We start from the raw sequence: 27890 nt of genomic DNA, 5'->3' as shown, positions 1-27890 counted from the left end.
AGACCATCATTGAAAATAAGAATTTGTTCTAAACTGACTTGCCTAGTTAAATTAAAAATAAATGTAAAAAAATCTCTGAGCTGACAAGGTAAAAATCTGTCATTCTGCCCCTGAACAAGGCAGTTAACCCACTGTTCCCTGGTTGGCTGTCATTGTAAGTAAGAATTTGTTCTTAAAACTGACTTGCCTAGTTAAATAAAGGTTACATGTAAAAATGTCCATTCATTTGGGATTCAAATCTAATTTCATTTGTCACATGCTTCGTAAACAACAGTGAAATTCTTACTTACAGGACCTTCCGAACAATATAGAGAAATAATAATACACAATACACAAACGATAACATGGGTTACCAGTACACAGTTGACTCGGTACTGGGATGTTGTCATTCTTCTTTTCAAGTCTGAAAACGTACGACAAACTTTACTTTTCAGTGAAATCTCTTTAATTTCTAAGAAATGTAATTTAGGATTTTTTTCTGATACATGACAACTACTGTCATATGTCTGTTAACAAAGCTCTAATGGTGTGTGCTGTGGTAAAACTTTATATCAGGTTTGAAACACGTTGTAGTTTGTTGTACATGGTTTTTGGCAATAAAATGGACAGAGCCCAGACAAAGGACATTTTTTCTAAATATATTGTTTGTACCAGAGAGCGAGCTTTTTTTTTATTTTTATATTTAACCTTTATTTACCTAGGCAAGTCGGTTAAGAACACATTCTTATTTACAATGACGGCCTACCCTGGCCAAACCCTAACCCGGACAACACTGTGCCAATTGTGCGCCGCCGATCTAGGCCAACATAATCAATAATTATTGTTTATTTAAGTTTTTTTATTTTTCAACAGAAAACATTTTCAAGGTCTCTATTTTAACAAACTAAACACTGTTGTGAATCTTGAGCTGCTATTGTTGATTAAAGTTGTTCTTTATCATTTCAAAATAAATGTGTACAATTAACTGGTTGAAGAGATGTCTAACCAATTTGCACCAACTTCATAAAAACTGATCCACTGGAACACGCCCACGACTTCTAATGCCTCAACTGCACAGGACAGACAACAAGGTACGAGTGTAACAGTGGGCATTTTTTAAGTATTGCGTGATAATGGACTTCTTAAGTTGCCTGCTGAGATTGTTGTGGTACGTGTACAACTAAGAGATGCAAAGAATTCTGATTGAAAAACGTATTTTAGTCATAAGCTTTAAGGCTGAACGTATAGGCTTTAAGCACAGGATGATCTGGGACAATCAATTATTCATCAGGAGCAAATTACTCCATACAAAATTAAAGCAACATCAGAAATGAGCTGCTTTAGGAGAAAATGTATGTGTAATACTCTTTAAGTAATAGAAAAATATATTTTCTGGAAAGTATACATTTGATTCAATGTGTCAATAACATCAGTCTGGCCACTAACTCATCACCCTGAGATGCATTTCAAAACAGATTACCAGAAATGATTGTTTCTAATAAAGTCCACTTTGTGAAGACTTCCACAGACTTTAACAGTAGACCTGTGACCCGCAGCCTGGTCTCCGACAAGGCATAACATAGTAAATGTAAAATTACGCTGAACAAAAATATAAACGCAATATGTAAAGTATTGGTCTCATGTTTCATGAGCTGAAATAAAAGATCCTAGTTCCATATGCACAAAAAGGCTTATTTTTCTCAATGTTGTGCACAAATGTGTTTACATCCCTGTTACTGATCATTTCTTCTTTGCCAAGATAATCCATCTACCTGACAGGTGTGGCATCCAAGAAGCTGATTAAACAGCATGATCATTACACAGGTGCACCTTGTGCTGGGGACAATAAAAGGCAACTCTAAAATGTGCAGTTATGTCACACAACACAGTGCCACATATGTCTCAAGTTTTCAGGGAGTGTGCAATTGGCATGCTGACTGCAGGAATGTCCACCAGAGCTGCTGCCAGATAATTTAATGTTAATTTCTCTACCATAGAAAAGTATGTCCAACAGGCTTCACAACCGCAGACAATGTGCAAACACGCCAGCTCAGGACCTCCACATCTGGCTTCTTCAACTGTGGGATCGTCTGAGACCAGCCACTCGGACAGCTGATGAAAATGTGGGTTTGCAGAGCCGAACAAACTGTCAGAAACCGTCTTCGAGAAGCTCATCTGTGTGCTCGTCGTTCTCACCAGGGTCTTGCCTGACTGCAGTTCTGCGTCGTAACTGACTTTAGTGGGAAAATGCTCTCCTTCGATGACCACTGGCATGCTGGAGAAGTGTGCGTTTCACGGATGAATCCCGGGTTCAACTGTACCGGGCAGATGGCAGACAGCATGTATGGCGTCATGTGGGCAAACAGTTTGCTGATGTCAACATTGTGAACAGAGTTCCCTGTGGTGGCGGTGGGGTTATGGTACGGACAAGCATAAGCCTAGTACAACGAAAACAATTGCATTTCATCGATGGCAATTCAATGCAGAGATACCATGATGAGATCTTGAGGCCCATTGTCATGCCATTCATCCGCCACCATCACCTCAAGTTTTCAGCATGATAATGCACAGCCCCATGTCGAAAGAATCTGTACACAATACCTGGTAGCTAAAAATGTCCCAAGTTCTTCCATGGCCTGCATCCTTACCAGACATGCCACCCATTGAGCATGTTTGGGATGCTCTGGATCGATGTGTATGACAGCGTGTTCCGGTTCCCACCAATATCCGGGCAACTTCACACAGCCATTGAAGAGGAGTAGGACAACATTCCATAGGCCACAATCAACAGCTCCCCTAAGCGAAGGAGATGTCGCTTTGCATGAGGCAAATGGTGGTCACACCATATACTTACTGGTTTTCTGATCCACGTCCTTCCCTTCAGTGGCGATTTTAGCATGTAAATCTTGTTTTGGCAAACTCTATTTTTTTATGCACAACACTAAAGAATACATTAATTGCCCTATAACAGTGACACACGGTGCTCACAGACTGTTAGGGTCTACATAAAGCTATCCCAACAGCAGAGCTTTCTTTTCAGCACCATGGAGTAGATCCTTACCACCGCTACACCTGCCACACATCAATAGAGCCTTCTCTGGCAGCGAAACAGTTCCTTCAGCCTCATTTACTGCCTTTTTAAAAACCATAGCTGATTACGGCTGACTTGCTTAAATGTGGTTTCTACTGACTCCTTGTGGTTTGTGCGAGTCGAGAAGAACCGCATTCTCCTTCAATAATAATGAACCTCGACATGAGTTTTGACCCTTGAACCATATACAAACATTATTACATTTATGTTCAGTAAATTCATAATGGTTGTTCTATTATAAGTATAAGCAAATGCAAACAAACAAGCTGCGATGAGGTAGGCCTATTTGTTCAACACTTACATAACGGACACCGACAGAAATTCAGATACATTCAGCAAGATGTTGTGGCCTTAACTTTCCTCTTCTTTAAGTCACCACACAGAGGGAGAAAGACTGAGACCCAGAGTCAGTGGTTAGCTTACCATTTGAAGTATTTTATTAGGCCCATGTGGTCTCAAAAGGAAGGAAAATACAATCATGAAGATCCACTTTTATAGACAATATACGTAATGCGTAAACAAAACAACCCTCGCGATATCAACTGGAATCACATGTCTAATAATAATATTAGAATGGGAAGAGACCTTTCTTTGGCCTACATGGTTACAGACCCAACAACATTATATCGTACCCCTTCCTCCTCAAGAAAAGCACATGAGCTTAATATAACACACAAATTAAGCAAAATAATTAAATAATTCCACCATTTCCTGAAATTATGAATAAGAGTAATGAAATAGACTTATATGAGTAATAGGCTTATAACCAATTGAGATGTACAAACTATGGCATAAGGGAATGATGAGCAGATAAGAGGAAATCCGTAATTTAGATTAATACATTCATGAACAAGCTAAGACGGACGTAGTCAATATAACTAATTTTTTGTCAGTACTTTTGTAATGTACAGTGACAGAATTCAGAAGATGGGCTGTTCTTTCAGTATTCTTCTCCCTTTACACCAGGTCAGAACAATAGGATAAATAAAGGGGGCATATAAGCAGACAATGACACCTCTTACAATATTAGATGATGACATTTCTCTAAAACAGGCTATAGACTACATCTGCACCACCAAGTCAGAACAGTAGGCTAAGTTATGAGGGGGAAAGGGACCAACTTATTAGGGTGAGGCATATGGGCTACTAATAGCTGACTACACAACATACACCTAGTATTACTTTCTTAGCTACTGTATGTACATATCTCCCTGGCATATTACATCATTTATGCTGCAGCATACAGTGGTGGTATATGGCCAATATACCACGGCAAAGAGCTGGATGCAGGCACTCCGCTTTGCGTCATGGTTAAGAACAGCCCTTAGCCATGGAATATTGTCCATATACCACACCCACTCGGCAGCCTTATGAGAGAATATTTTACAGCAAATCAAATCCAAATCAAATTTTATTTGTCACATACACATGGTTAGCAGATGTTAATGCGAGTGTAGCGAAATGCTTGTGCTTCGAGTTCCGACAATGCAGTAATAACCAATGAGTAATCTAACCCAACAGTTCCACAACAACTACCTTATACACACAAGTGTAAAGGGATGAAGAATATGTACATAAAAGTATATGAATGGGTGATGGTACAGAACGGCATAGGCAAGATGCAGTAGATGGTATAGAGTACAGTATATACACATGAGTTGAGTAATGTAGGGTAGGTAAACATTATATTAAGTGGAATTGTTTAAAGTGGCTAGTGATACATGTATTACATAAAGATGGCAAGATGCAGTAGACGGTATAGATGTACAGTATATACATATGAGATGAGTAATGTAGGGTATGTAAACATTTTATTAAGTGGCATTGTTTAAAGTGGCTAGTGATACATTTTTACATCAATTTTTACATTATTACAGTGGCAGGAGTTGAGTCAGTATGTTGGCAGCAGCCACTCAATGTTAGTGGTGGCTGTTTAACAGTCTGATGGCCTTGAGATAGAAGCTGTTTTTCAGTCTCTCGGTCCCAGCTTTGATGCACCTGTACTGACTTCGCCTTCTGGATGATAGCGGGGTGAACAGGTAGCTGCTCGGGTGGTTGTTGTCCTTGATGATCTTTATGGCCTTCCTGTGACATTGGGTGGTGTAGGTGTCCTGGAGGGCAGGTAGTTTGCCCCCGGTGATGCGTTGTGCAGACCTCACTACCCTCTGGAGAGCCTTACGGTTGTGGGCGGAGCAGGTGCCGTACCAGGCGGTGATACAGCCCGACAGGATGCTCTCGATTGTGCATCTGTAGAAGTTTGTGAGTGCTTTTGGTGACAAGCTGAATTTCTTCAGCCTCCTGAGGTTGAAGAGGCGCTGCTGCTACTTCTTCACCACGCTGTCTGTGTGGGTGGACCAATTCAGTTTGTCTGTGATGTGTACGCCAAGGAACTTAAAACTTACTACCCTCACCACTACTTTCCCGTCAATGTGGATAGGGGTGGTGCTCCCTCTGCTGTTTCCTGAAGTCCACAATCATCTCCTTAGTTTTGTTGACGTTGAGTGTGAGGTTATTTTCCTGACACCACACTCCGAGGGCCCTCACCTCCTCCCTGTAGGCCGTCTCGTCGTTGTTGGTTATCAAGCCTACCACTGTAGTGTCGTCTGCAAACTTGATGATTGAGTTGGAGGCGTGCATGGCCACGCAGTCGTAGGTGAACAGGGAGTACAGGAGAAGGCTCAGAACGCACCCTTGTGGGGCCCCAGTGTTGAGGATCAGCGGAGTGGAGATGTTGTTACCTACCCTCACCACCTGGGAGCGGCCCGTCAGGAAGTCCAGGACCCAGTTGCACAGGGCGGGGTCGAGACCCAGGGTCTTGATGATGAGTTTGGAGTGTACTATGGTGTTAAATGCTGAGCTGTAGTCGATGAACAGCATTCTCACATAGGTATTCTTCTTGTCCAGATGGGTTAGGGCAGTGTGCAGTGTTGTTGCGATTGCGTCGTCTGTGGACCTATTGGGGCGGTAAGCAAATTGGAGTGGGTCTTGGGTGTCAGGTAGGGTGGAGGTGATATGGTCCTTGACTAGTCTCCCAAAGCACTTCATGATGACGGAAGTGAGTGCTACAGGGCGGTAGTCGTTTAGCTCAGTTACCTTAGCTTTCTTGGGAACAGGAACAATGGTGGCCCTCTTGAAGCATGTGGGAACAACAGACTGGGATAAGGATTGATTTAATATGTCCGTAAACACAGCAGCCAGCTCGTCTGCGCATGCTCTGAGGACGCAGCTGGGGATGCCATCTGGGCCTGCAGCCTTGCAAGGGTTTTCTTTTTGTAATCCGTGATTGACTGTAGACCCTGCCACATACCTATTGTGTCTGAGCCGTTGAATTGCGACTCTACTTTGTCTCTATACTGACTCTCAGCTTGTTTGATTGCCTTGCGGAGGGAATAGCTACACTGTTTGTATTCGGTCATGTTTCCGGTCACCTTGCCCTGGTTAAAAGCAGTGGTTCGTGCTTTCAGTTTCACGTGAATGCTGCCATCAATCCACGGTTTCTAGTTTGGGAACATTTTAATAGTTGTTGTGGGTACGACAACGCTGATGCACTTGCTAATAAACTCGCTCACCGAATCAGCGTATTCGTCAATGTTGTTGTTTGACGCAGTGCAGAACATATCCCAATCCAGGTGTAAACCTTACAGTGAAATGGTTACTTACAAGCTCTAACCAATGGTGCGGGAAAGAAAAGGTATGTGTGTGTGTGTGTGTAGGTAAGTAAAGAAAAAAAACAACAGTAAAAAGACATTTGAAAAAAGAGTAGCAAGGCTATATACAGACACCTGTTAGTTTGGCTTATTTAGGCTTATTGAGGTAGTATGTACATGTAGATATGGTTAAAGTGACTATGCATATATGATGAACAGAGAGTAGCAGAAGCGTAAAAAGAGGGGTTGTTGGGTGGTGGGACACAATGCAGATAGTCCGGGTAACCCATTGGTTACCTGTACAGGAGTCTTGTGGCTTGGGGGTAAAAACTATTGAGAAGCCTTTTTGTCCTAGACTTGGCACTCCGTTACCGCTTGCCATGCGGTAGTAGAGAACACTCTATGACTGGGGTGGCTGGGGTCTTTCACCATTTTTAGGACCTTCCTCTGACACCGCCTGGTGTAGAGGTCCTGGATGGCAGGCAGCTTTGCCCGGATGCCGAGCAATTGCCTACACCGGTCAGGATGCTTTCGATGTTGCAGCTGTAGAACCTTTTGAGTATCTCAGCACCCATGCCAAATCCTTTTAGTTTCCTGATGGGGAATGGGCTTTGTCGTACCCTCTTCTCGACAGTCCTGGTGTGTTTGGACCTATCTAGTTTGTTGTTGATGTGGACACCAAGGAATTTGAAGCACTCACATGATATTTTCATGAATTCATTTGATTTATTTTCATGAATTCATTTTCATGAACTTGATATTAGCGTGGAGCCCATTCAAAAACACTACGGAACTTTGATAGGGTATTTAGATTTTACAGAGATGATTGAGTTATAGTTATCCAATCGGAGATTACTGTGACAGTCGTGGCAAATCATCGACAAGTATTCTACTCACATTGGGCGAATGAGAACCGATCGAGTGCAATGTTACCAATCACAGCAAAGAGGGAGGGGCTTCGAGTCGGGGGCGCGAAGAGTTTGAGGAGAGAAGGAGCTGTAAAATGGCGAATCTTTAAAACTATAATGGTAGATACGTTTTAATATGATAAAAACAAAAAACAAACCTGTGGCAATTTTGCGTCTAAATAATTAGCAATTCAACACGTCGTAACTATATTGTTGCGGGCGTCTGCTCATTCCTAAACCGGTTTATGGTAAACAAACAAAAAATCGTAAACAAAGCTTGTTTCGCTAGCTTGAGCCAAGAAGCTAGCAAGCTAGCTAACGTTAGCAACTGTTGTATCTGAAGTTAGCATTAGCCAGTTCATGTTCAACCAGCTGAGAAATTTGCTAACTACGTGACTACTATCTACTTGGTGTACATGGAGCAAGTGTCCCGTTCCAGCTATGGCTTTGCACAACTTAGTTTTTGTCATTGATGTGGATTGTCGGCCATCAGGACACGTCAATGTCAAAAACCATCCACTGAAGCAGGGCATTCTCCGAATTCTGCTTCATTTCGGATATAAGTATGGATTCGAGAAGGTGCGATGGGGTTACAAATTCTGTCATTCAAGAACTGGACGCAATGGTAACCTGATATCCAGGGGCTCTGATTTTAAAGAACTACGAGACAAAACTTTTGAAGACTTCGAGGTGGAGTTTAAATTAAAGTTCGATGCCAGTGTGAAGACAATCTCGGCTCAGCCAAGGAATCAACCCACCAGCCCTGCTGCTTCCATACAGAATGCATTGAAAGAAGCTTTGTTGGACTTCCAATGGGACAGACCAGATATCACCTCTCCTACCAAATTGACATTGAGACCCAGGAGAGGTCGAGCAGGTAAAGGAGGCCATCTTTCTCCAGAGGATGAATTGTCGAGCCTGGGGAGAAATGTGTTATTCCTCTTGTCAAGCTGTCCTCACTCCAGGGCAGATTTAGGAGAATATGTGGCCCTCGCTGGAATCCCTGTAGGTGCCAGTCACACAGATGTGTCTGACCGTATCCTACCCAAGGGACTCCATGAAATGTTGGTCCAACGTCAAGTTGTCCTTCACTGGGTGGACAGCACTTCATACGTCCAGGTAAATAGTGACAGTTGCTTTCAAATAACTGGACAAATGTAATTGGGAAACTGTTAAAATACTTGCTGACCTGTCTTTCTCATTCCAGGTTATGAGAAGTGAGGAGCACTGGGGCTCAGATATGCTTTCTGAGGTGTTGAGGGAGATGGGTGGTAGAGTCGTCCCCATGGACGCCCTGCTAAACCTCAGCTGTCCTCACAAGCCCTCCAGTGTTCAGTCCCCCGTAGACTCCCCTTCAGATGCCATTTTGGGGAGAGAGACCTTTCCACTCGACTCTAGCATGGGATACCTGTTGTCCTCAGAACGACTTTACTGCCTAGCGTTTCCTGTCCTGGGGGGAGTCCTGAGATGGGGGCAAGGTTTGTGATGCATGGAAGTGAACTGTCATTTGGAAAATCTCCCTCTGTCACTGGATAACTCTCATGACATAACAAAGCTATTATGCCTACACATGTTAACCAAACCACAATAAAAGGCCACACTTGTAAATCTTGTAGAAGTGAATAGTATTCATCATTGATATAAGAGTACAACCATCTGGTTTCACATCAACATGCTTGTTTTCCCCTGTGTGCTGTTTGTCATGTACTCAGGTGATGCTTCACAGAGCTGCAGGGTGATGTTGGAGCCGGTTGCCCTCGGACAGAGGCTCCTCCCGGCCCCCGTGGAGGTGTGTCTGAAAGGGGTCCTTCAGGGCTGGGACGCCCACTCCCTCACAGAGGCGTCCTCAGAGTCCTGGGTGCTGCAGTGTTCCATCAACAACCACACAGATGAGGGCCAAGCTGTCCTCCAACAGCTACTAAGGGAGCTCTCTGCCCAGGCTATTCACATGGTAAAGCTATACCGTAGTGCCAATGTTGCCAGATTCTGTTGACACTTTCCAAATGGGAATAAAACCACCCAATATGGCAACAATGTGTCGGACATAGAAGTACTGTTGTCTTCCTGGTTTAGTTGTCAGTGTGTTGTGTTCAATTTCAAACGAGAGGGTTTCATCTAAACTGAAACTAAAAATCTGACTGTTGTCCACACTGTTCACTTCACTCTGTTGTCCACTCTGTCCACTTCACTCTGTTGTCCACTCCGCTGTGTTGTCCACTCTGTTGTCCACTTCACTCTGTTGTCCCGTCCGCTGTGTGGTCCACTCCACTCTGTTGTCCACTTCACTCTGTTGTCCACTCCGCTGTGTTGTCCACTCTGTTGTCCACTTCACTCTGTTGTCCCGTCCGCTCTGTTGTCCGCTCCACAATGGTCATGATGCTCCCAACAGATCAGGCTAAGAAGTATCAAAATTATTATTTTACTCTAATGTCAAAATGATCAATGTTTTTGGGGCTGATAAATAGTTTGTCTCCACAGTTTGCAGAGGTGAGTGACGGAGGAGACTTGCCGTGCTCGGCCTTCCTGTCTCCCCTCTCAGCCCTCACGGCTTTGCTCACCGTCCTTCGGCCCAGCGTCGCTTCCGGCTACCACACCCTGACCTTGGATGCCATCGCACCAGCAGCGGCGGACAACTCCTCAGACCTGCCCGAGATAGTCGGCAGTGTCCTGGGAGGGTTCTATGACATCATGGAGGGAGATGGAGGTTATGATTGGCTCTGTTTCCTCTGTCCTCTGTCTATTATACGCCTCGACATATCTGAGATGACTTGCGACTCGTGGTTACAGTAGGGTCTGAGATGACTAGTGACTCGCGTTTACGGTAGGGTCTGAGACGACTCGTGTTTACGGTAGGTTCTGAGACGACTCGCGTTTACAGTAGGGTCTGAGACGACTCGCGATTACTGTAGGGTCTGAGGCGACTGTCAGGGTAGGGTTTGAGATGACTATCGACTCGTAGTTATGGTAGGGTATGAGATGACTATCGACTCGTAGTTACGGTAGGGTCTGAGACGACTCGTGTTTACAGTAGGGTCTGAGACGACTCGTGTTTACGGTAGGGTCTGAGACGACTCGCGTTTACGGTAGGGTCTGAGACGACTCGCGTTTACGGTAGGGTTTGAGATGACTATCGACTCATAGTTACAGTAGAGTCTGGGGCCATTAATAGTTACGGTAGCGTCTGAGACACCTCGCGGTTACTGTAGAGTCTGAGATGACTATCGACTTGTAGTTACGGGAGGGTCTGAGATGACTATCAACTCGTAGTTACGGTAGGGTCTGAGATGACTATCAACTCGTAGTTACGGTAGGGTCTGAGATGACTATCAACTCGTAGTTACGGTAGGGTCTGAGATGACTATCAACTCGTAGTTACGGTAGGGTCTGAGATGACTAGCAACTCGTAGTTACGGTAGGGTCTGAGATGACTCGCGGTGACGGTAGGGTTTGAGATGACTATCAACTCGTAGTTACGGTAGGGTCTGAGATGACTCGCGGTGACTGTAGGGTTTGAGATGACTATCAACTCGTAGTTACGGTAGGGTCTGAGATGACTCGCGGTGACTGTAGGGTCTGAGATGACTATCAACTCGTAGTGACGGTAGGGTCTGAGATGACTCGCGGTGACGGTAGGGTCTGAGATGACTATCAACTCGTAGTTACAGTAGGGTCTGAGATGACTATCAACTCGTAGTTACGGTAGGGTCTGAGATGACTCGCGGTGACGGTAGGGTCTGAGATGACTATCAACTCGTAGTTACGGTAGGGTTTGAGATGACTATCAACTCGTAGTTACGGTAGGGTTTGAGATGACTATCAACTCGTAGTTACGGTAGGGTCTGAAATGACTCGCGGTGACGGTAGGGTCTGAGATGACTATCAACTCGTAGTTACGGTAGGGTCTGAGATGACTATCAACTCGTAGTTACGGTAGGGTCTGAGATGACTCGCGGTGACGGTAGGGTCTGAGATGACTATCAACTCGTAGTTACGGTAGGGTTTGAGATGACTATCAACTCGTAGTTACGGTAGGGTTTGAGATGACTATCAACTCGTAGTTACGGTAGGGTCTGAGATGACTATCAACTCGTAGTTACGGTAGGGTTTGAGATGACTATCAACTCGTAGTTACGGTAGGGTCTGAGATGACTATCAACTCGTAGTTACGGTAGGGTTTGAGATGACTATCAACTCGTAGTTACGGTAGGGTCTGAGATGACTATCAACTCGTAGTTACGGTAGGGTTTGAGATGACTATCAACTCGTAGTTACGGTAGGGTTTGAGATGACTATCATCTCGTAGTTACGGTAGGGTCTGAGATGACTATCAACTCGTAGTTACGGTAGGGTCTGAGATGACTATCAACTCGTAGTTACGGTAGGGTCTGAGATGACTAGCAACTCGTAGTTACGGTAGGGTCTGAGATGACTCGCGGTGACGGTAGGGTTTGAGATGACTATCAACTCGTAGTTACGGTAGGGTCTGAGATGACTCGCGGTGACGGTAGGGTTTGAGATGACTATTAACTCGTAGTTACGGTAGGGTATGAGATGACTATCAACTCGTAGTTACGGTAGGGTCTGAGATGACTATCAACTCGTAGTTACGGTAGGGTCTGAGATGACTATCAACTCGTAGTTACGGTAGGGTCTGAGATGACTCACGGTGACGGTAGGGTATGAGACGACTCGCCACCGCGAGGGCAGGGTCTGAGAGAGAGCTCCACATTGCTTCTGTGGCATTGCTGTCACTTTAATTGTCTTGACTTTTCTTACCTTTTTATATCAAATTGAGTTTTCAATTAAATGACAGATCTCCAGAAAATGATTCACTCTATTAGTTTATTGGTGCAGTGTTATCGTAACAGACTGTCCTTCCTCCACAGCTCCTCGAGTTGAGCACCAGGTTCCTGACTGGGCACAGCAGGAGCTCAGCCATTGGTCCAGCCCTCTGACCGCTGGGCTGGTGGAGGGCTGGTTCCCGCACGCAGACCAATCAGGAGTCAGCTCCCACTTAATGGAGTCAATGCGGTATGATTTGCTCTTTTTAACGTTATGTCTGTAATTATGTGTATTTGAAACATCACAATTTCTTAATATTAAATATGTCATTAGAACACTGTGGCCTAGTTTTTAAATACATAGATCTAGGGCCAAATAACAATTTCCAGGTGGTTAGTGTCTTTCTTACACATATATAAAATATGTAGCTGAACTGCTTTATCATGACCTTTAACCTATTGTTGACTATGTCCATGTCCGTGTGTGTCCAGGCTGCTCCATGCGGTGCCGGAGGGTGAAACCGAGGGTCAGGAAGAGGAGCTGTCGGGCCCTCAGCAGGACTTGGTCATCAGCCTGGCAGAACTCTACCAGAGAATGACCTCCCAGTCCCACAGTGACAAGACAGGGAAGAAACGTAAGGAAACGCCTCAGACCCTACTGACTGCATATCCCCCCCCCCACTCATCTCTCAAGACCCCCCCTCCCTCAATTGTCAGTTACTTCTGTTTGTATTTTAGAAATGTCTCTATATTATTTTGGGTGGTCCTTCTGTAGCTGGGTGGTCCTTCTGTAGCTCAGTTGGTAGAGCATGGCGCTTGTAACGCCAGGGTAGTGGGTTCGATCCCCGGGACCACCCATACGTAGAATGTATGCACACATGACTGTAAGTCGCTTTGGATAAAAGCGTCTGCTAAATGGCATATATTATTTATTATTGTACTAATCAGTGAGTGTCTCGTGTGAACAGATGGCTTTCGATTCTTCTGTCATGCGCCATCGGTGTAGCAGCTCATAACCTACAATGACGAGACACTTGTTATCATGTTGTTCTTCCCCTGCTGAGTGTATGTCTATTCTCCTGCCGCCTGCAGGGGGCGCCCAGCGCACGCCAGTGAGGCAGAAGATGAAGACGATGAGCCGCTCACTGCAGATGCTGAACGTGGCCCGTCTAAATGTCAAGGCCCAGAAAAGCCAGGCGGGAGAGACTGAGGTGGGGGCCGAGGGCTGCAGGGGACAGGAGAGGCTGGGGAAAAGACGCTCAGGAAACCGGGCCAAGACTGGACCCCACGCCCAACGTAAGTGTCTGGTCTGTCTGGTCCAGCGCAAGTGTCTGGTCTGTCTGGCCCAGCGCAAGTGTCTGGTCTGTCTGGCCCAGCGCAAGTGTCTGGTCTGTCTGGCCCAACGCAAGTGTCTGGTCTGTCTGGCCCAACGCAAGTGTCTGGTCTGTCTGGCCCAACGCAAGTGTCTGGTCTGTCTGGCCCAACGCAAGTGTCTGGTCTGTCTGGCCCAACGCAAGTGTCTGGTCTGTCTGGCCCCCACCACAACAACAGGGATATATCTTAAGTGTTCTGCTCCCGAAGGGCTAACCCGTAGTCTCAGCATGGTTCAGATTCAGCTTTTAATGGTCAAATGATTGATATGAGGCCTATTCTCAGCGGAATGAAGATGGGTATATTACAAAGTATTCAAATAAAACATTTTACTTTTATAGAACAGAGTTGGTTCTTGGTGTTCTATGTAGCATAGGGAATCATGCCAGCTCTGTACTTTCTGTTTATCTTCAATGAATGTTCTGAACATCACACCAGTTAATAACTGTCACAAACTTCCATGCCTGCTCTCCTGTCAGACTTCAAGAGCGAGGCCGAGCTGCTGTCCCACCTGAAGGCCAGCTATGAGAAGACGGTGGCTGAGAGAGACTCCTCCCTCCTCACTGAGGCCCAGCACCTCATCTCTGCTATCAAGATGTTCCTGAGGCCCAACCCAGACCTGGGGGTAAGAGTGACCTGGGGGTAAGAGTGACCTGGGGGTAAGAGTGACCTGGGGGTAAGAGTGACCTGGGGGTAAGAGTGACCTGGGGGTAAGAGTGACCTGGGGGTAAGAGTGACCTGGGGGTAAGAGTGACCTGGGGGTAAGAGTGACCTGGGGGTAAGACAGACCTGGGGGTAAGAGTGACCTGGGGGTAAGACAGACCTGGGGGTAAGACAGACCTGGGGGTAAGACAGACCTGGGGGTAAGACAGACCTGGGGGTAAGACAGACCTGGGGGTAAGACAGACCTGGGGTAAGAAGGGGCCCAACCCAGACCTGTGGGTAAGAAAGAGAAAGAGAAGAAAATACCTAGTGGACAGGTTCTGTTTGAAAATCCTGAGGGTCACTTACTATCTCTTCTTCCCTTGATGTAAACAAGCTAATGTGATGGACTTGACGTGATAAAAGATGTACAGACCTGACTTGGGGATTAAGCTAATGTGATGTAATACCTGAGACGGATTAACCTAATGTGATGACCTGTGGATAAACGGCTAATGTGATGTAATACCTGACTTGCCGTGATAAGACGGCTGATGTAATACCTGAAGAGATAAACGGCTAATGTGATGTAATACCTGACTGGACAGGTTCGGCTAATTGAAAATACCTGAAGGATCGGCTAATGTGATGTAATTCTGACTTGACGTGATAAACAAGCTAATGTGATGTAATACCTGACTTGACGTGATAAACGGCTAATGTGATGTAATACCTGACTTGACGTGATAAACGGCTAATGTGATGTAATACCTGACTTGACGTGATAAACGGCTAATGTGATGTAATACCTGACTTGACGTGATAAACGGCTAATGTGATGTAATACCTGACTTGACGTGATAAACGGCTAATGTGATGTAATACCTGAACGTGATAAGCGGCTAATGTGATGTAATACCTGACTTGACGTGATAAACGGCTAATGTGATGTAATACCTGACTTGACGTGATAAATGGCTAATGTGATGTAATACCTGACATGACGTGATAAACAGCTAATGTGATGTAATACCTGACTTGACATGATAAATGGCTAATGTGATGTAATACCTGACTTGACGTGATAAACGGCTAATGTGATGTAATACCTGACTTGACGTGATAAACGGCTAATGTGAATGCAAGGTAGGTTTGGGAAAATATTAGGATATTGTATATTTACATTTACATTTAAGTCATTTAGCAGACGCTCTTATCCAGAGCAACTTACAAATTGGATATCATGGGGCTACCGAGTGGCGTAGCGGTCTAAGGCACTGCATCTCGGTGAAAGAGGTGTCACTACAGTCCCTTGTTCGAATCCAGGCTGTATCTCATCCGAGCCGTGATTTGGTGTCCCATAGGGCGGTGCACAGTTGGCCCTGCGTCGCCGGGGTAGGCCTTCGTCGTAAATAAGAATTTGTTCTTAACTTAATTGGCTAATTGAATAAAGGTTACACATGCACTAAAACTGATTTATCTCGATATTGAACAAGTTCGATGATATGTAGATGCGGATATCGGCCAACCTTAATACAAGGGTTCCACTTCCTTATGTTCGTCGGAATACGTCTGAATTCACTCTTTCTCTCTGCCCGGCAGGTCTGGCTGTTCGTCCAACAGAACCTGCTCAAGTCCAGCAAGTCCATCCGCCAGCTTTACAGCAACGCGCCTGACGCCGATAGCAAACTCAGAGAGTAAGTAGTGACTGTTAAACAAAGTACTCTCTGGTTTCAAAATATTATTATTATATTGAACAGCAACTTATGGTCTTCACCGATAAGTGTGATTTTAAATAGAGGATTGTTTTCATCAAGTGCCAAACCAACTGAAACACACTACCTGGGCTGGTCCAATAAGAAACGCTCGTTTTTGTTTTCATAATGTTTTACTACTGTTTGCCCTACTGAACACAACCAATTACCAACTATGTCTCTCTAAGGTGCCAGCTGCAGGCGGTTCTCAGGTTGGAGATGTGCCGACTCCTCCCCTCTGAGCAGCAGGCCGACACACCGGATGTGGAGCAGACAGTGGAGGAGGTAGGAAATGACTAATCGTAGCCACCTCCACAACCCATCATATTACTTCCTCCTACCTGAATCCTTTCAAAATAGTCATTTGACAGGCTTTGATTTCTCCTTCCCTCTACCCAGGTGGCTGACATGTTTAGGATCATCTCTCTAACCAAAGACCCGGTGTACCTGGCCAAGTTCCTGCAAGATGAGGTCCTTCCTGTGTGAGTTTCTTCTCTGTGAAATCGGAATCAACTTTAGGGGTTGAATCCAGATTAAGGAGATGAGGAAAATAGCTCTATATAAAGTTACAATAAAAATAGCTCTATATAAAGTTAAGCAATAAGGCCTGGGGGGGTGTGGTATACGGCCAATATATTACGGCTAAGTGCTTTTCTTAAGCATGACACATCGAGGAGTGCCTGGATACAGCCCTTAGCCGTGGTATATTGGCCATATACCACAAACCCCCCAAGGTGCCTTATTGCTATTATAAACTGGTTACCAATAATGTAATTAGAGCATTAAAAATACATGTTTTGTCATACCTGTGGTATACGGTCTCATATACCCTGGCTGTCAGCCCATCAGCATTTAATTTTAATTTTATTTTTCCTTTATTTACCTAGGCAAGTCAGTTAAGAACAAATTCTTATTTTCAATGACGGCCTAGGAACAGTGGGTTAACTGCCTGTTCAGGGGCAGAACGACAGATTTCTACCTTGTCAGCTTGGGGGTTTGAACTTGCAACCTTCCGGTTACTAATCCAACACACTAACTACTGGGCTCGAACCACCCAGTTTATAAAAAGTTTGAATAAATGGTGTTATGGGTGTCAGGTTCCTGACGGCCATCCCTAGGGTCCTAGCAGACGTATACCACAGCCTGGGAACCCAGCTGCCCGCCGCCCTGTCAGCCGTGTTGCCCTCGGACTTCTTCAGCGACGAGTCCGTGACCAGGGACAGCGTCTCCTCTCCTCCCCTCTCCACGGCCCTCAGCATGGCCTCCGACTGCGGGGAGCGGCTACAGGAGCTCCGCAACCGCTCCGCCAGCAAGAGGAGGTGAGTTACCTGGGTCCGGAGGCTTTATCTGCTGTGGTGCAGCTGTGTGGATGTGATACAATGACCGTTCCATGTTGTCTGTTGTTAGTACGCTTTCATATAACCCTCTAACTAACCCCTGTTAGTACACTTTCATATAACCCTCCTTAACTAACCCATTAGTACACTTTCATATAACCCTCTTTAACTAACCCCTGTTGTTAGTACACTTTCATATAACCCTCTTTAACTAACCCATTAGTACACTTTCATATAACCCTCTTTAACTAACCCCTGTTGTTAGTACACTTTCATATAACCCTCTTTAACTAACCCCTGTTGTTAGTACACTTTCATATAACCCTCTTTAACTAACCACTGTTAGTACACTTTCATATAACCCTCTTTAACTAACCCCTTTAACTAACCACTGTTAGTACACTTTCATATAACCCTCTTTAACTAACCCATTAGTACATTCTCATATAACCCTCCTTAACTAACCCGTTAGTACACTTTCATATAACCCTCTTTAACTAACCCCTGTTGTTAGTACACTTTTATATAACCCTCTTTAACTACCCCGTGTTGTGTTTGAGGAGTGGGAGGCTGACTCGCCATCGCAGCATGACTGAAGCATCCCAGAGTCTACAGATCGAGGTGCCCAGGAAGACCAATAGAGCGGTGAGCTAAGACGGGATACATTTCATTTTTTTCTACCACAGCTGTAAAGTCCAATAAAAATAGGGCCTTAATCACTGGGTCTTTGAAATATGGATATTTTGTTAGTCCTGTCTGGATGGATGTACAGTATGAACTTACTAATCACCCAAATGTTGATCTCTCTCTCTCTCTCTCTCTCTCTCTCTCTCTCTGTGTCGTATGAACAGGCCAAGCCTAAGCTCTGTGTTGCTGTGGAGAAACCAGCCGCTGAACCGCCCCCAAAGCATGCTGCACAAGGTCATTTCCTCCAACTCTGTTAGATCAACAAACTCCTTGTCTCTTACACTCAGATTCAGTGTGTCTAATAGTTGCATGAACAGGGTTGCAGGTGTGATTGCAGGTTACAGTGAAAATCTTAGAATGTCCATAGGGGAATCAGCAGGTAAGGTAAATGACTGTTGAGAGGGTGGTGGGGTGGAACTGGTAGCAGTGGTGTCTATTCAGCAGCCTAAAGGTCTGAGGGTAGAAGCTATTGGCCAGTCTGACAGTTCTTGTCATGATGCTCCTGTACTGCCCACGTCTTGAGTGATTGAAGCGGGGAGAACAGGGTGTGGCTCAGGTGGCTGAAGTCCCTGATGATCTTCTTGGGCCCGCCCTAGGTGTCCTGTAGGGCAGGCAGCCATCTTGTGCTGTAATTGTCCAATTTTAATACCACTTCATTTGGTCTACAGAGGTCACAAAGGTCCGGAGGAACTTGTTCAACCAGGAGACTATGTCCCCTTCCAAGAAGGCCAAGATGCCCAGGAGTCGGTCTGTCTCAGCCGTGGATGGACTGAAGCGTAAAGGCTCCCAGGCAACAGAAGGTGGTGGTAACGACACTGAGTTCCATGATAGTTCAGCGTTCCAAGAGCTCAGTAACACAACTTAAAAGGTTTTGTTAGCACCTGGGACTGACAGAGGATATCTGCCCTTTCAGATCGACATTCCCTCCTGACCAAAAAGGTGACGGAGACGCCCCTTCATAAGCAGGTGTCCAACCGTCTGCTGCACAGGCAACAGATGGGCAGGTGAGTCCAACATGTTTTCTTAAAATCCTGATTATACAAGATGTATATAAACTAAAAATATGAAGGCAACATGTAAGGTGTTGGTCCCATGTTTCATGAGCTGAAATAAAAGATCCCAGAAATGTTCCATATGCACATAAAGCTTATTTCTCTTAAATTTTGTGCACAAATGTATTTACGTCCCTGTTAGGGAGCATTTCTCCTTTGCCAAGATAATCCATCCACCTGACAGGTGTGGCATATCAAGAAGCTGATTAAACAGCATGATCACTACACAGGTGCACCTTGTGCTGGGGACAATAACAGGCCACTCTAAAATGTGTGACAAAACAGCACAACACAATGCCACAGATGTCTAAAGTTTTGAGGGAGTGTGCAATTGGCATGCTGACTGCAGGAATGTCCACCAGAGCTGATGTCAGAGACTTAAATGTTAATTTCTCTACCATAAGCCGTACGTCCAACCACAGACCACGTGTAACCACGCCAGCTCAGGACTTCCACACCCGGCTTCTTCACCTGCGGCATTGTCTGAGACCAGCCACCTGGACAGCTGATGAAACTGTGGGTTTGCACAACCAATTTCTGCACAAACTGTCAGGAATGGTTCAAGGGAAGCTCATCTGTGTGCTCGTCGTCCTCACCAGGGTCTTGACCTGACTGACAGTGGGAAAGTCAGGTCAAGGGAAAATGCTCACCTTCAATGGCCATTGGCACACTGGAGAAGTGTGCTCTTCATGGATGAATCCCGGGTTCAACTGTACCAGGCAGATGGCAGACAGAGTATATGGCGTCGTGTGGGCGAGCAGTTTGCTGATGTCAATGTTGTGAACAGAGTTCCCAGTGGTGGCGGTGAGGTTAGGGTATGGGCAGGCATAAGCTACGGACAACAAACACAATAGCATTTTATCGATGCCAATTTGAATGCACAGAGATACCGTGACGAGATCCTGAGGCCCATGGTCTTGCTGTTCATCCGCAGCCATCACATGTTTCGGCATGATAATTCACAGCCCCATGTCGTAAGGATCTGTACACAATTCCTGGAAGCTAAACATGTCCAAGTTCTTCCATGGCCTGTATCCTTACCAGACATGTCACCCATTGAGCATGTTTGGGATGCTCTGGAGCAAAGTGTACGACAGCGTGTTTTCCGGTTCCCGTAAATATCCAGCAACTTCTTACAGCCATTTGAAAAGGGAGTGGGACAACATTCCTTAAGCCACAATCAACAGCCTGATCAACTCTCTATGAAAGATGTCACACTGCATGAGGAAAATGTGTCAAACTAGATACTGACTTGGGTTTCTGATCCTTTTTTTATAAAAAAAAAGGTATCTAAAACCAATAGATGCATTTTTGTATTACCCCTGTCATGTGAAATCCATAGATTAGGGCCAAATTAATGTATTTTAATTGACTGATTTTCCTTATATAAACTTTTTGAAATTGTTGCAGGTTGTGTTTTATATTTTTGTATTTCCACACAATGAGGTTGGAATAATTATTTGATATTGTAAAAATGAGAATGCCTTTTTAGTGTAAGAGCTTTTGGAAAAGACTGCCTGAAATGACTACCTGTTTTGTTGGGATGGAGTTTTGGCCCATAGACCAGGCGATAAATGAGTTAATGGACCAATAAGAAAGATTTTCAAAACTCTGCCAACTAGTTTTCCCCTCTCCACTCAAACCACTTCTAGTAAAATTTATGTTTTGAGAAATTGCTAAATAGCCATTTTTTTCTTGTTGACCATTTTAATTTGAAACAATCACAGTAAACTAATTATTTGTTACCAATAAATTATTTGATATTGAGATTACAAGGGGGGAAAAATACTTTTAATATGAACTAGTATGAATTAAATAGTATACTAGTGTTGATTAACTAGTATTGATTGACAAATTAATATTAGTTAATACGAGTTATTCATTTACTCTGATTCATATATGAAAAAGGGGAGTCTTGCATCATTGGAGAGCCTTGAGTCTTACTGTAACTGAATTGGTAGGAGTACATCGTGGGGACGATAGTGGAGAAGTGAAATGTCCTGTCTGTTTGATTTGTCAGGAGGTCTGTCCCGACAGACGAGTGCATCGTTGAAGAGTCGCCAGTGAAGCCTCTAGAAGGTCAGTGACTGCTGCTAAGAGTGTATTTGAAACACTCAATGTCCTGTGCACATTTCTGAGATGCTCATAAACATTTCCAATATCAACCAAATCAACAATGCAATTTGTATAAGTTGATAAATAATCAGTGGTTTTAATAGTTTTAAAATGACAATATAAAAGACATGAGGAATTATATTTATAACAGACTTGAGGAGGAGTCCAAGATTGGAGAAGTTTGCCAGGAGACATTCCAGTTTCTATTCAAGCTCACAGCCTCGTTCCCGCAACCTGGACAAAGCTCTCTCCTCTCAGCTCCCGCTCAGTGACAGCAAAATAGGTAGGTGGACTAAACACCATTATTTCAGGTGTATCCATATAGTTACCACCGTTCACTATTCTGTAGTCTTTCAGCTGACACACATTGACATCATTGATCATTCAATTTCTGTAGGTGAGGTAAACCTGCGGTCAGTACGGTCTCCAGTACGTCTTCTGTTTGAAGCCACACAGTCCAGGTCCAGCTGGAGGCAGTTGTCTAACTCTGATGTCTTCCAGGTAACTACTTCATCTCGTTGAACCTCTTCAGTTGTCATGCAGTGCATTCTGAATGTATTCAGACCCCTTCACTTTTTCCTTATTTTGTTACGTTACAGCCTTATTCTAAAATGGATATAAACATATTTTTAATCCTCCTCATCAATCTACACACAATACACCCCCCAATAAATTAGACATTTTTGTACCTTTTTATTAAAAAAAAAACATAAATACCTTATTTACATAAGTATTCAGACCCTTTGCTATGTATTTTGTATGTATTTAAGGCAGCAACTACTGTGCCTGAGATCTGGCAAAATTAAGGCAGTTATACAATTTTAAGAACATAAGGAGACTCAAAATTGAGCTCAGGTGTATCCTGTTTCCATTGGTCATCCTTGAGATGCTTCTATGATTTGGAAGGGCACACACCTGTCTATATAAGGTCCCACAGTTGACAGTGCATGTCAGAGCCAAAAACCAAGCCATGAGGTTGAAGGAGTTCGTAGAGCTCTGAGATTGTGTTGAGGCACAGATCTGGTGGAAGGGTACCTAAACATTAAAGGCCCCCAAGAACACAGTGGACTCCATCAAATAGAATCAGTTTGGAACCACCAGAACTCTTCCTAGAACTGGCCGTGCAGCCAAACTGAGCAATCGTAGGAGAAGGGCCTTGGTCAGAGAGCTCTGACAGAGCTCCAGAGTTCCTCTGTGGAGATGGTTGTCTTTCTGGAAGGTTTTCCCATCTCTGCAGCACTCTACCAATCAGGCCTTTATGGTAGAGTAGCTAGACGGAAGCCACTCCTCAGTAAAAGGCACACGGCAGCCCGCTTGGAGTTTGCCAAAAGCCACCTAAAGGACTCTGACTGAGAAATAAGATTCTCTGGTCTGATGAAACCAAGATTGAACTATTTGGTCGGAATGCCAATGCCTGGCACCGCTCATCACCTGGCCAATACCATACCTACGGTGAAGCATGGTGGTGGCAGAATCATGCTGTGGGGATGTTTTTCAGCTGCAGGGACTGGGAGACTAGTCAGTATCGAGGGGAAAGGTGAACGGAACGAAATACAGAGAGATCCTTGGTGATAACCTGCTCCAGAGCGCTGAGGACCTCAGACTGGGGCGATGGTTCACCTTCCGACAGGACAACAACCCAAAGCACACATCCAAGACAACGAATGAGTGGCTTTGGGACAAGTCTCTGAATGTCCTTGCGTGGCCCAGCCATAGCCCGGACTTGAACCCGATTTTGAAAATCTCTGGAGAGACCTGAAAATAGCTGTGCAGCAATGTCAGGTTTAGATGCAGAGCTTGAGAGGATCTGCAGAGAAGAATGGGAGAAACTCCCCAAATACACGCTGGTAGCGTCATACCCAAGAAGGGTCTTAATACTTATGTAAAATGTCATATTTTTTATACATTCATTAAAACAGTTTTTGCTTTGGTATTATGTGTAGATTTTTATTTTTCGAATCAATTTTAGAGTAAGGCTGTAACGTAACAATGTGGAAAAAGTGAAGGGGTCTGAATAATTGCCAAATGCACTGTATTCCACAATTTGTCTTCTCCCAAAGCAAAGAATAGCAATGCTGAGTTTTAATTTGCGATACTTATTGGAAATACTTTATTGGTTTTGCTTTTCAGAGTCCAAAGAATACTCCCACAAAGTCGCCTGGTAGACACCGTAGGTCTGCTAGAGGGAGCAAGACACCAAGAAGCCCTCAGACCCCCAGAACACCTAAGAACTTCAGGTCCTCTAGGGTCCAGAGTTACTCAGTCACAGACAGCCAGATGGCAGGGCCCTCTCACGGGCAGGGTGGCATGGCCCTGAGGGGCAGCCCCTTCAGATCCCCAGCCAGGAGGAGCTTGGTGCTGGAGACGCCCCAAAAGGAGAGCCCTCTGAAGGGTATCCTGAGGACTCCGGTCAAGACATTACTGGAGTGTCTGTCTCCCATCGGCCCTAGCCTGCTCCAGAGCCCACCCTGCTCCAGAACGCCCAGGAAGCATGTCACCTGGTCCCCATCTCCACAGAAACTTAGAGTCGCGGAGACTAATACACCCTTCAAGGTGCCTGAGTCGCCTCACCTTTCCACCCGACGTTCTCCAAGGCTGTTGAACACACCTGACAAGTTCTGCAGTCCACTCAAGAGTCCTAGCAGCAAACAGGCGATATCTAAAACTCCAGAAAAAGTAGTACAGAGATCGCACAGAGTTTCCCCCCGAGCATCTCTGTCCAGGATTCCGGAAAATTCTGCCGCAGGTGGCGTTGAGGTGACGCCAGAGAACAGTGGACGCCCGAGGTCTTCCAAACGGCTTATGGGAAAGTTCAACACACCTGTTAAGGATGAGCAGGACTTCCCTGATGGTACTCAGAAACACCCCTCTTCTGGTTCCACACCACCTCCTCACCACCCACCCACTCCCACAACCCCCAGGAAATCTCTGAGCCCTGCCCACGGCATGCTCACACCCTCTGGAGGGACCCTTGGAGGGACCCGTGTTGAAGAATCTCTCTCCATGCCTCTGCACCAAGGCATGCGTACACTGACGAAAAGGGCCTCAGGATTGTCACGGTCCGTAACGTCACCAAAGACTCCTGTCAAAACCCAACTGAATAAAACGACAGTTGTCAACGCCTCTTCAGCTAAACGTTTGACCAAGACTAGCTCTGGCCAGGGTGTGCAAGCCAAAACCAGGCAGAATCTGATATCCCTGTCCAATGGGAGTTTAACTGTTGTAGCAGCAAGCACGGATCTTACGAGTAAGGAAACCAGTGACACCGTGTCCAGCCTAAATGTGCCGCTAGACGAGAGGGAGCTGTCTTCCCAGGCCTTGGGGGGAGAGATGGAGGCCAGCTCCCAGCAGATTGACTCTTCCCAGTTCAGCACCACCTCCGAGGACGAGAGCATCGACATCTCCGAGGCCAAAGTGGTCATGACCCAAATCACTGACGGCCTCAAGATGAACATATCTTTCTCCAGGAAACCCTCAAAGACCGACCAAGTCTTCCAGTTCACCGAAGCCTCTACCAAACAGCCAATACCCTTAGAAACCAGTAAACCTGGGAGAAGCTACGGTTTCCGCCAGACCCCTGACCGCCAGCAGAGGGAGGCGGCAGTCCGTTGGGGGTACTCCACTGAACCATGTCGGTTTTCCACCCTGAGGACTTCAGGAACCCCCACAAGTCGCAAGAAGGAGCTCGTCACCCCAAACCCCCTAACATACAAAGTGGAGCTGGAGATGCAAGCGTCGGGGCTGCCCAAGCTTAAGTTAAAGCGCATGGACTCTTTCAATGCTGGAGATGGGGCTGCAGCGTCTCAGACTCCCACTGACCGTATGAACCTCCCCCACACGGACAGCCCTCTTGCGCTCTGCTCCAAACACAGAGACCCTGGTCACGTCTCGCCATCGCTATGCACCCACAGCACTCCTGCCAAGGGAACTCCGGGTAAAGGGGGCTTCCAGACGTACATCTGCCAGTCCTACACCCCCACGCGCTACCCTGCAGGGACCATGTCCCCCCTGGGCACAGCTGAGCTCATCCCCCTGACGCCGTCCCCCCAGAGCATGGGGAGGTCCACCCCAGAGAGCCTCAACAGCTGGCCCCGCAAGAAGAGGGCTCGGCCTGGGGTGGTGGGTGGAAAGCAGCGGGCACTGAAGGAGGAGCTCCTGCTAGAGGGGCTGGAGATATTGGACGAGGCAGAGCTGGAGGGTATCTACAGACTGAAGGAGACGGAGGACACTGACGCACTACTACTGACTCCCACGTCCAGCCAGGTTACCAGGCCCTCCCCTGGTAAAAGAGCAGGCTCTCCTCTGGACCAGCTGGAGGACATGGACTGGATGGAGAGCCAGGTTCAGCAGGCTAAAGGTGCCGAGCCTCTGAAAGATGAAGATTCCATCTTGGCCACTGGAACTGTTCACTGTGAGTTTAAAAAAAAAAAAAAAAAAAATTGTATTTTTATTCATATGATTCCTCTAATGGTGAACTTTCCATCTGTTTATTGATTTAGCAATAGTTGATTTTTTGTTTGTTGGTTTGATTGATTATCTTCAGCAGTGGTAACACCCCCGAGCTCTGAGGTGAGGAAGCCAGTGTCTGCCAGTGGGATTCTAGCTCTCACTCAGTCGCCCATGTTATTCAAGGGGAAGGCAGGTTCTTCCATCAAGAGAACTCATCATTTTATAGGTGAGATTATGCTCAGACTTAATTTGCTTGTATGTTTGTTTATTATTCTACAACCACTGTTTTGTTTGTAATATCTCAGCTAGGAATTTTAAAATATGCCATTTAGTTCAGAAAAGGCAAAGTGATGTGTAAAGAAATGTACATCTGATTGTCTTTTTAGATGAAGCCCATTGTCAGAAGAAGATGGAGTTTGATTTGGAGCGCTCTCCCTTCAGCCAGCACCCTAGGCGGTCAACCACAAGAAACACTGACAGTAGGAAGAGACTGCTTGACTGACCTGGACTGGATTGACCTGGACTGACCTTGCCTGGACTGGATTGGATTGACCTGGACAAGCCTGGCCTGGACTAGCCTGGCCTGAACTCACGTGGAATAACCTGGACTGATCCAGCAGTCACCCTGTCAGACTTCTTTCAATCCAGCAGCAATTTTGTAAGGTATTCTTTAAACAGGGGGCCCAAATGTTGATTATTTCATATGAAGCCTCAGAAGAAGAAAAAAGTTCTGCCACAACCCTAAAGAGAACATCTTTGAACACTTGGATGTTTCTCCAACCCTGGGTTGATGGCTGGTTCCTTTGGTTTGGAATGTGTGTGACTGGAGTACCTGCTTGGGATATTTGTGACTCCATAAGGTCAAATGTTTCCCCTCTTTGGATCAAAAGCGTTAGTTGAACTATATTACAATCAAGTCACATCATGAACGTTTAAGAGATTTATGATGTTTATTTATTGGCTAGTTTGTCGGTCGATTTCTTTTTCTTTCTTTTTTCACCAATACTATTTTTCATAAGGGAAGATATGTACATATGTTTATATATGAAAATTATTTTGTAAATAAAAGCTAAACTCATTTAAATAAAGCAATTAACATTCCTAATTTGACTCTTTTTAAAACACATGATTTGTCCTGTATTATTTGTATACCTAGATTAGTAAAGTTACCCATCACTGGGCTGAAATGGACACCTGCTCGTCTCATTCCAAAATCAAGGGCATTAATATGGATTCATATTAATATGGTCCCCCCTTTGCTGCTATAACAGCCTCCACTCTTCTGGGATGGATTTTCACTAGATGTTGGAACATTGCTGCGGTGACTTGCTTCCAAGTAGCATTCTTCTGGCATCCGTCAAACCCAGAGTCATCCATCGGACTCCCAGATGGCAACGCGTGATTCATCACTCCAGAGAACCCAGGTGTCCACTACTCCAGAGTCCAATGGTGGCGAGCTTTACACCACTCCAGCATTGCATATGGTGATCTTAGGCTTGTGTGCAGCTGCTTGGCCATGGAAACCCATTTCATGAAGCTCCCGACGAACAGTCCTTGTGCTGACGTTGCTTCCAGAGGCAGTTTGGATCTCGGTAGTGAGTGTTTGCAACCGAGGACAGGCAATTTTTACCTACTAAGTGCTTCAGAACTCTGCGGTCCCGTTCGGTGAGCTTGTGTGGCCTACCAAGCTCGAGCAGGACAGAAATTTGACGAACAGTACTGTTGGAAAGGTGGCATCCTATGACGGTGCCACATTGAAAGTCACTGAGCTCTTCAGTACGTTCCACTCTACTGCCAATGTTTGTCTATGGAGTTCGCATGGCTGTGTACTCGATTTTATACACCTGTCAGCAACAGGTATGGCTGAAATAGCCAAATCCACTCATTTGAAGTGGTGTCCACATACTTTTGTAGACTATTACTTGTAATCGTTTAATCTTTAAATATCAATATTTCAAGATTGTTTGTGGTCAATTTTATATTTTAAAGTATTTTAAATACCTTTTCACGAAACAATATAAAATAGTTAACCATATATGATAAGATATTTAAGTTATTTGAATTAAATCAAATGTGA

General features: G+C 45.2%; 1 protein-coding gene across 5 annotated transcripts; it reads left to right on the top strand.

Moving 5' to 3' along the window:
- Positions 1-7679: 7679 nt before the first annotated feature.
- ticrr (TopBP1-interacting, checkpoint, and replication regulator) lies at positions 7680-26914 on the top strand. Of its 5 annotated transcripts, none has more exons than XM_046352314.1 (22): positions 7680-8744; positions 8833-9103; positions 9338-9576; positions 10104-10329; positions 12512-12656; positions 12899-13041; positions 13499-13702; positions 14257-14402; positions 16022-16116; positions 16362-16458; positions 16573-16655; positions 17271-17492; positions 18074-18155; positions 18362-18431; positions 18866-19003; positions 19111-19201; positions 21270-21328; positions 21516-21647; positions 21762-21865; positions 23495-25775; positions 25908-26039; positions 26200-26914. In XM_046352314.1, the coding sequence occupies exons 1-22, from the start codon at positions 8067-8069 to the stop codon at positions 26313-26315; spliced, it is 5754 nt and encodes a 1917-aa protein (XP_046208270.1). In that variant the 5' UTR covers positions 7680-8066; the 3' UTR covers positions 26316-26914. The 5 variants fall into 5 exon arrangements, with proteins under 5 accessions (XP_046208270.1, XP_046208273.1, XP_046208269.1 ...); XM_046352317.1 differs by having other exon boundaries at positions 18071-18155; positions 18866-18997; XM_046352313.1 differs by having other exon boundaries at positions 18071-18155; positions 18866-19000.
- Positions 26915-27890: the final 976 nt, after the last annotated feature.

This window comes from Oncorhynchus gorbuscha, linkage group LG06 (genome assembly GCF_021184085.1).
Source record: "Oncorhynchus gorbuscha isolate QuinsamMale2020 ecotype Even-year linkage group LG06, OgorEven_v1.0, whole genome shotgun sequence".
Classification (NCBI taxonomy): Eukaryota; Metazoa; Chordata; class Actinopteri; order Salmoniformes; family Salmonidae; genus Oncorhynchus; species Oncorhynchus gorbuscha.
This window is presented reverse-complemented; position numbering and strand designations above follow the sequence as displayed.

Excerpts from the sequence above, each read along its gene's own strand:
- ticrr (XM_046352312.1), top strand. The coding sequence starts at position 8,067 with ATGGCTTTGCACAACTTAGTTTTTGTCATTGATGTGGATTGTCGGCCA. Across the intron at positions 13,042-13,498 it reads TGACAAGACAGGGAAGAAAC|GGGGCGCCCAGCGCACGCCA; the intron begins GTAAGGAAACGC and ends TGCCGCCTGCAG. Across the intron at positions 14,403-16,021 it reads GGCCCAACCCAGACCTGGGG|GTCTGGCTGTTCGTCCAACA; the intron begins GTAAGAGTGACC and ends TCTGCCCGGCAG.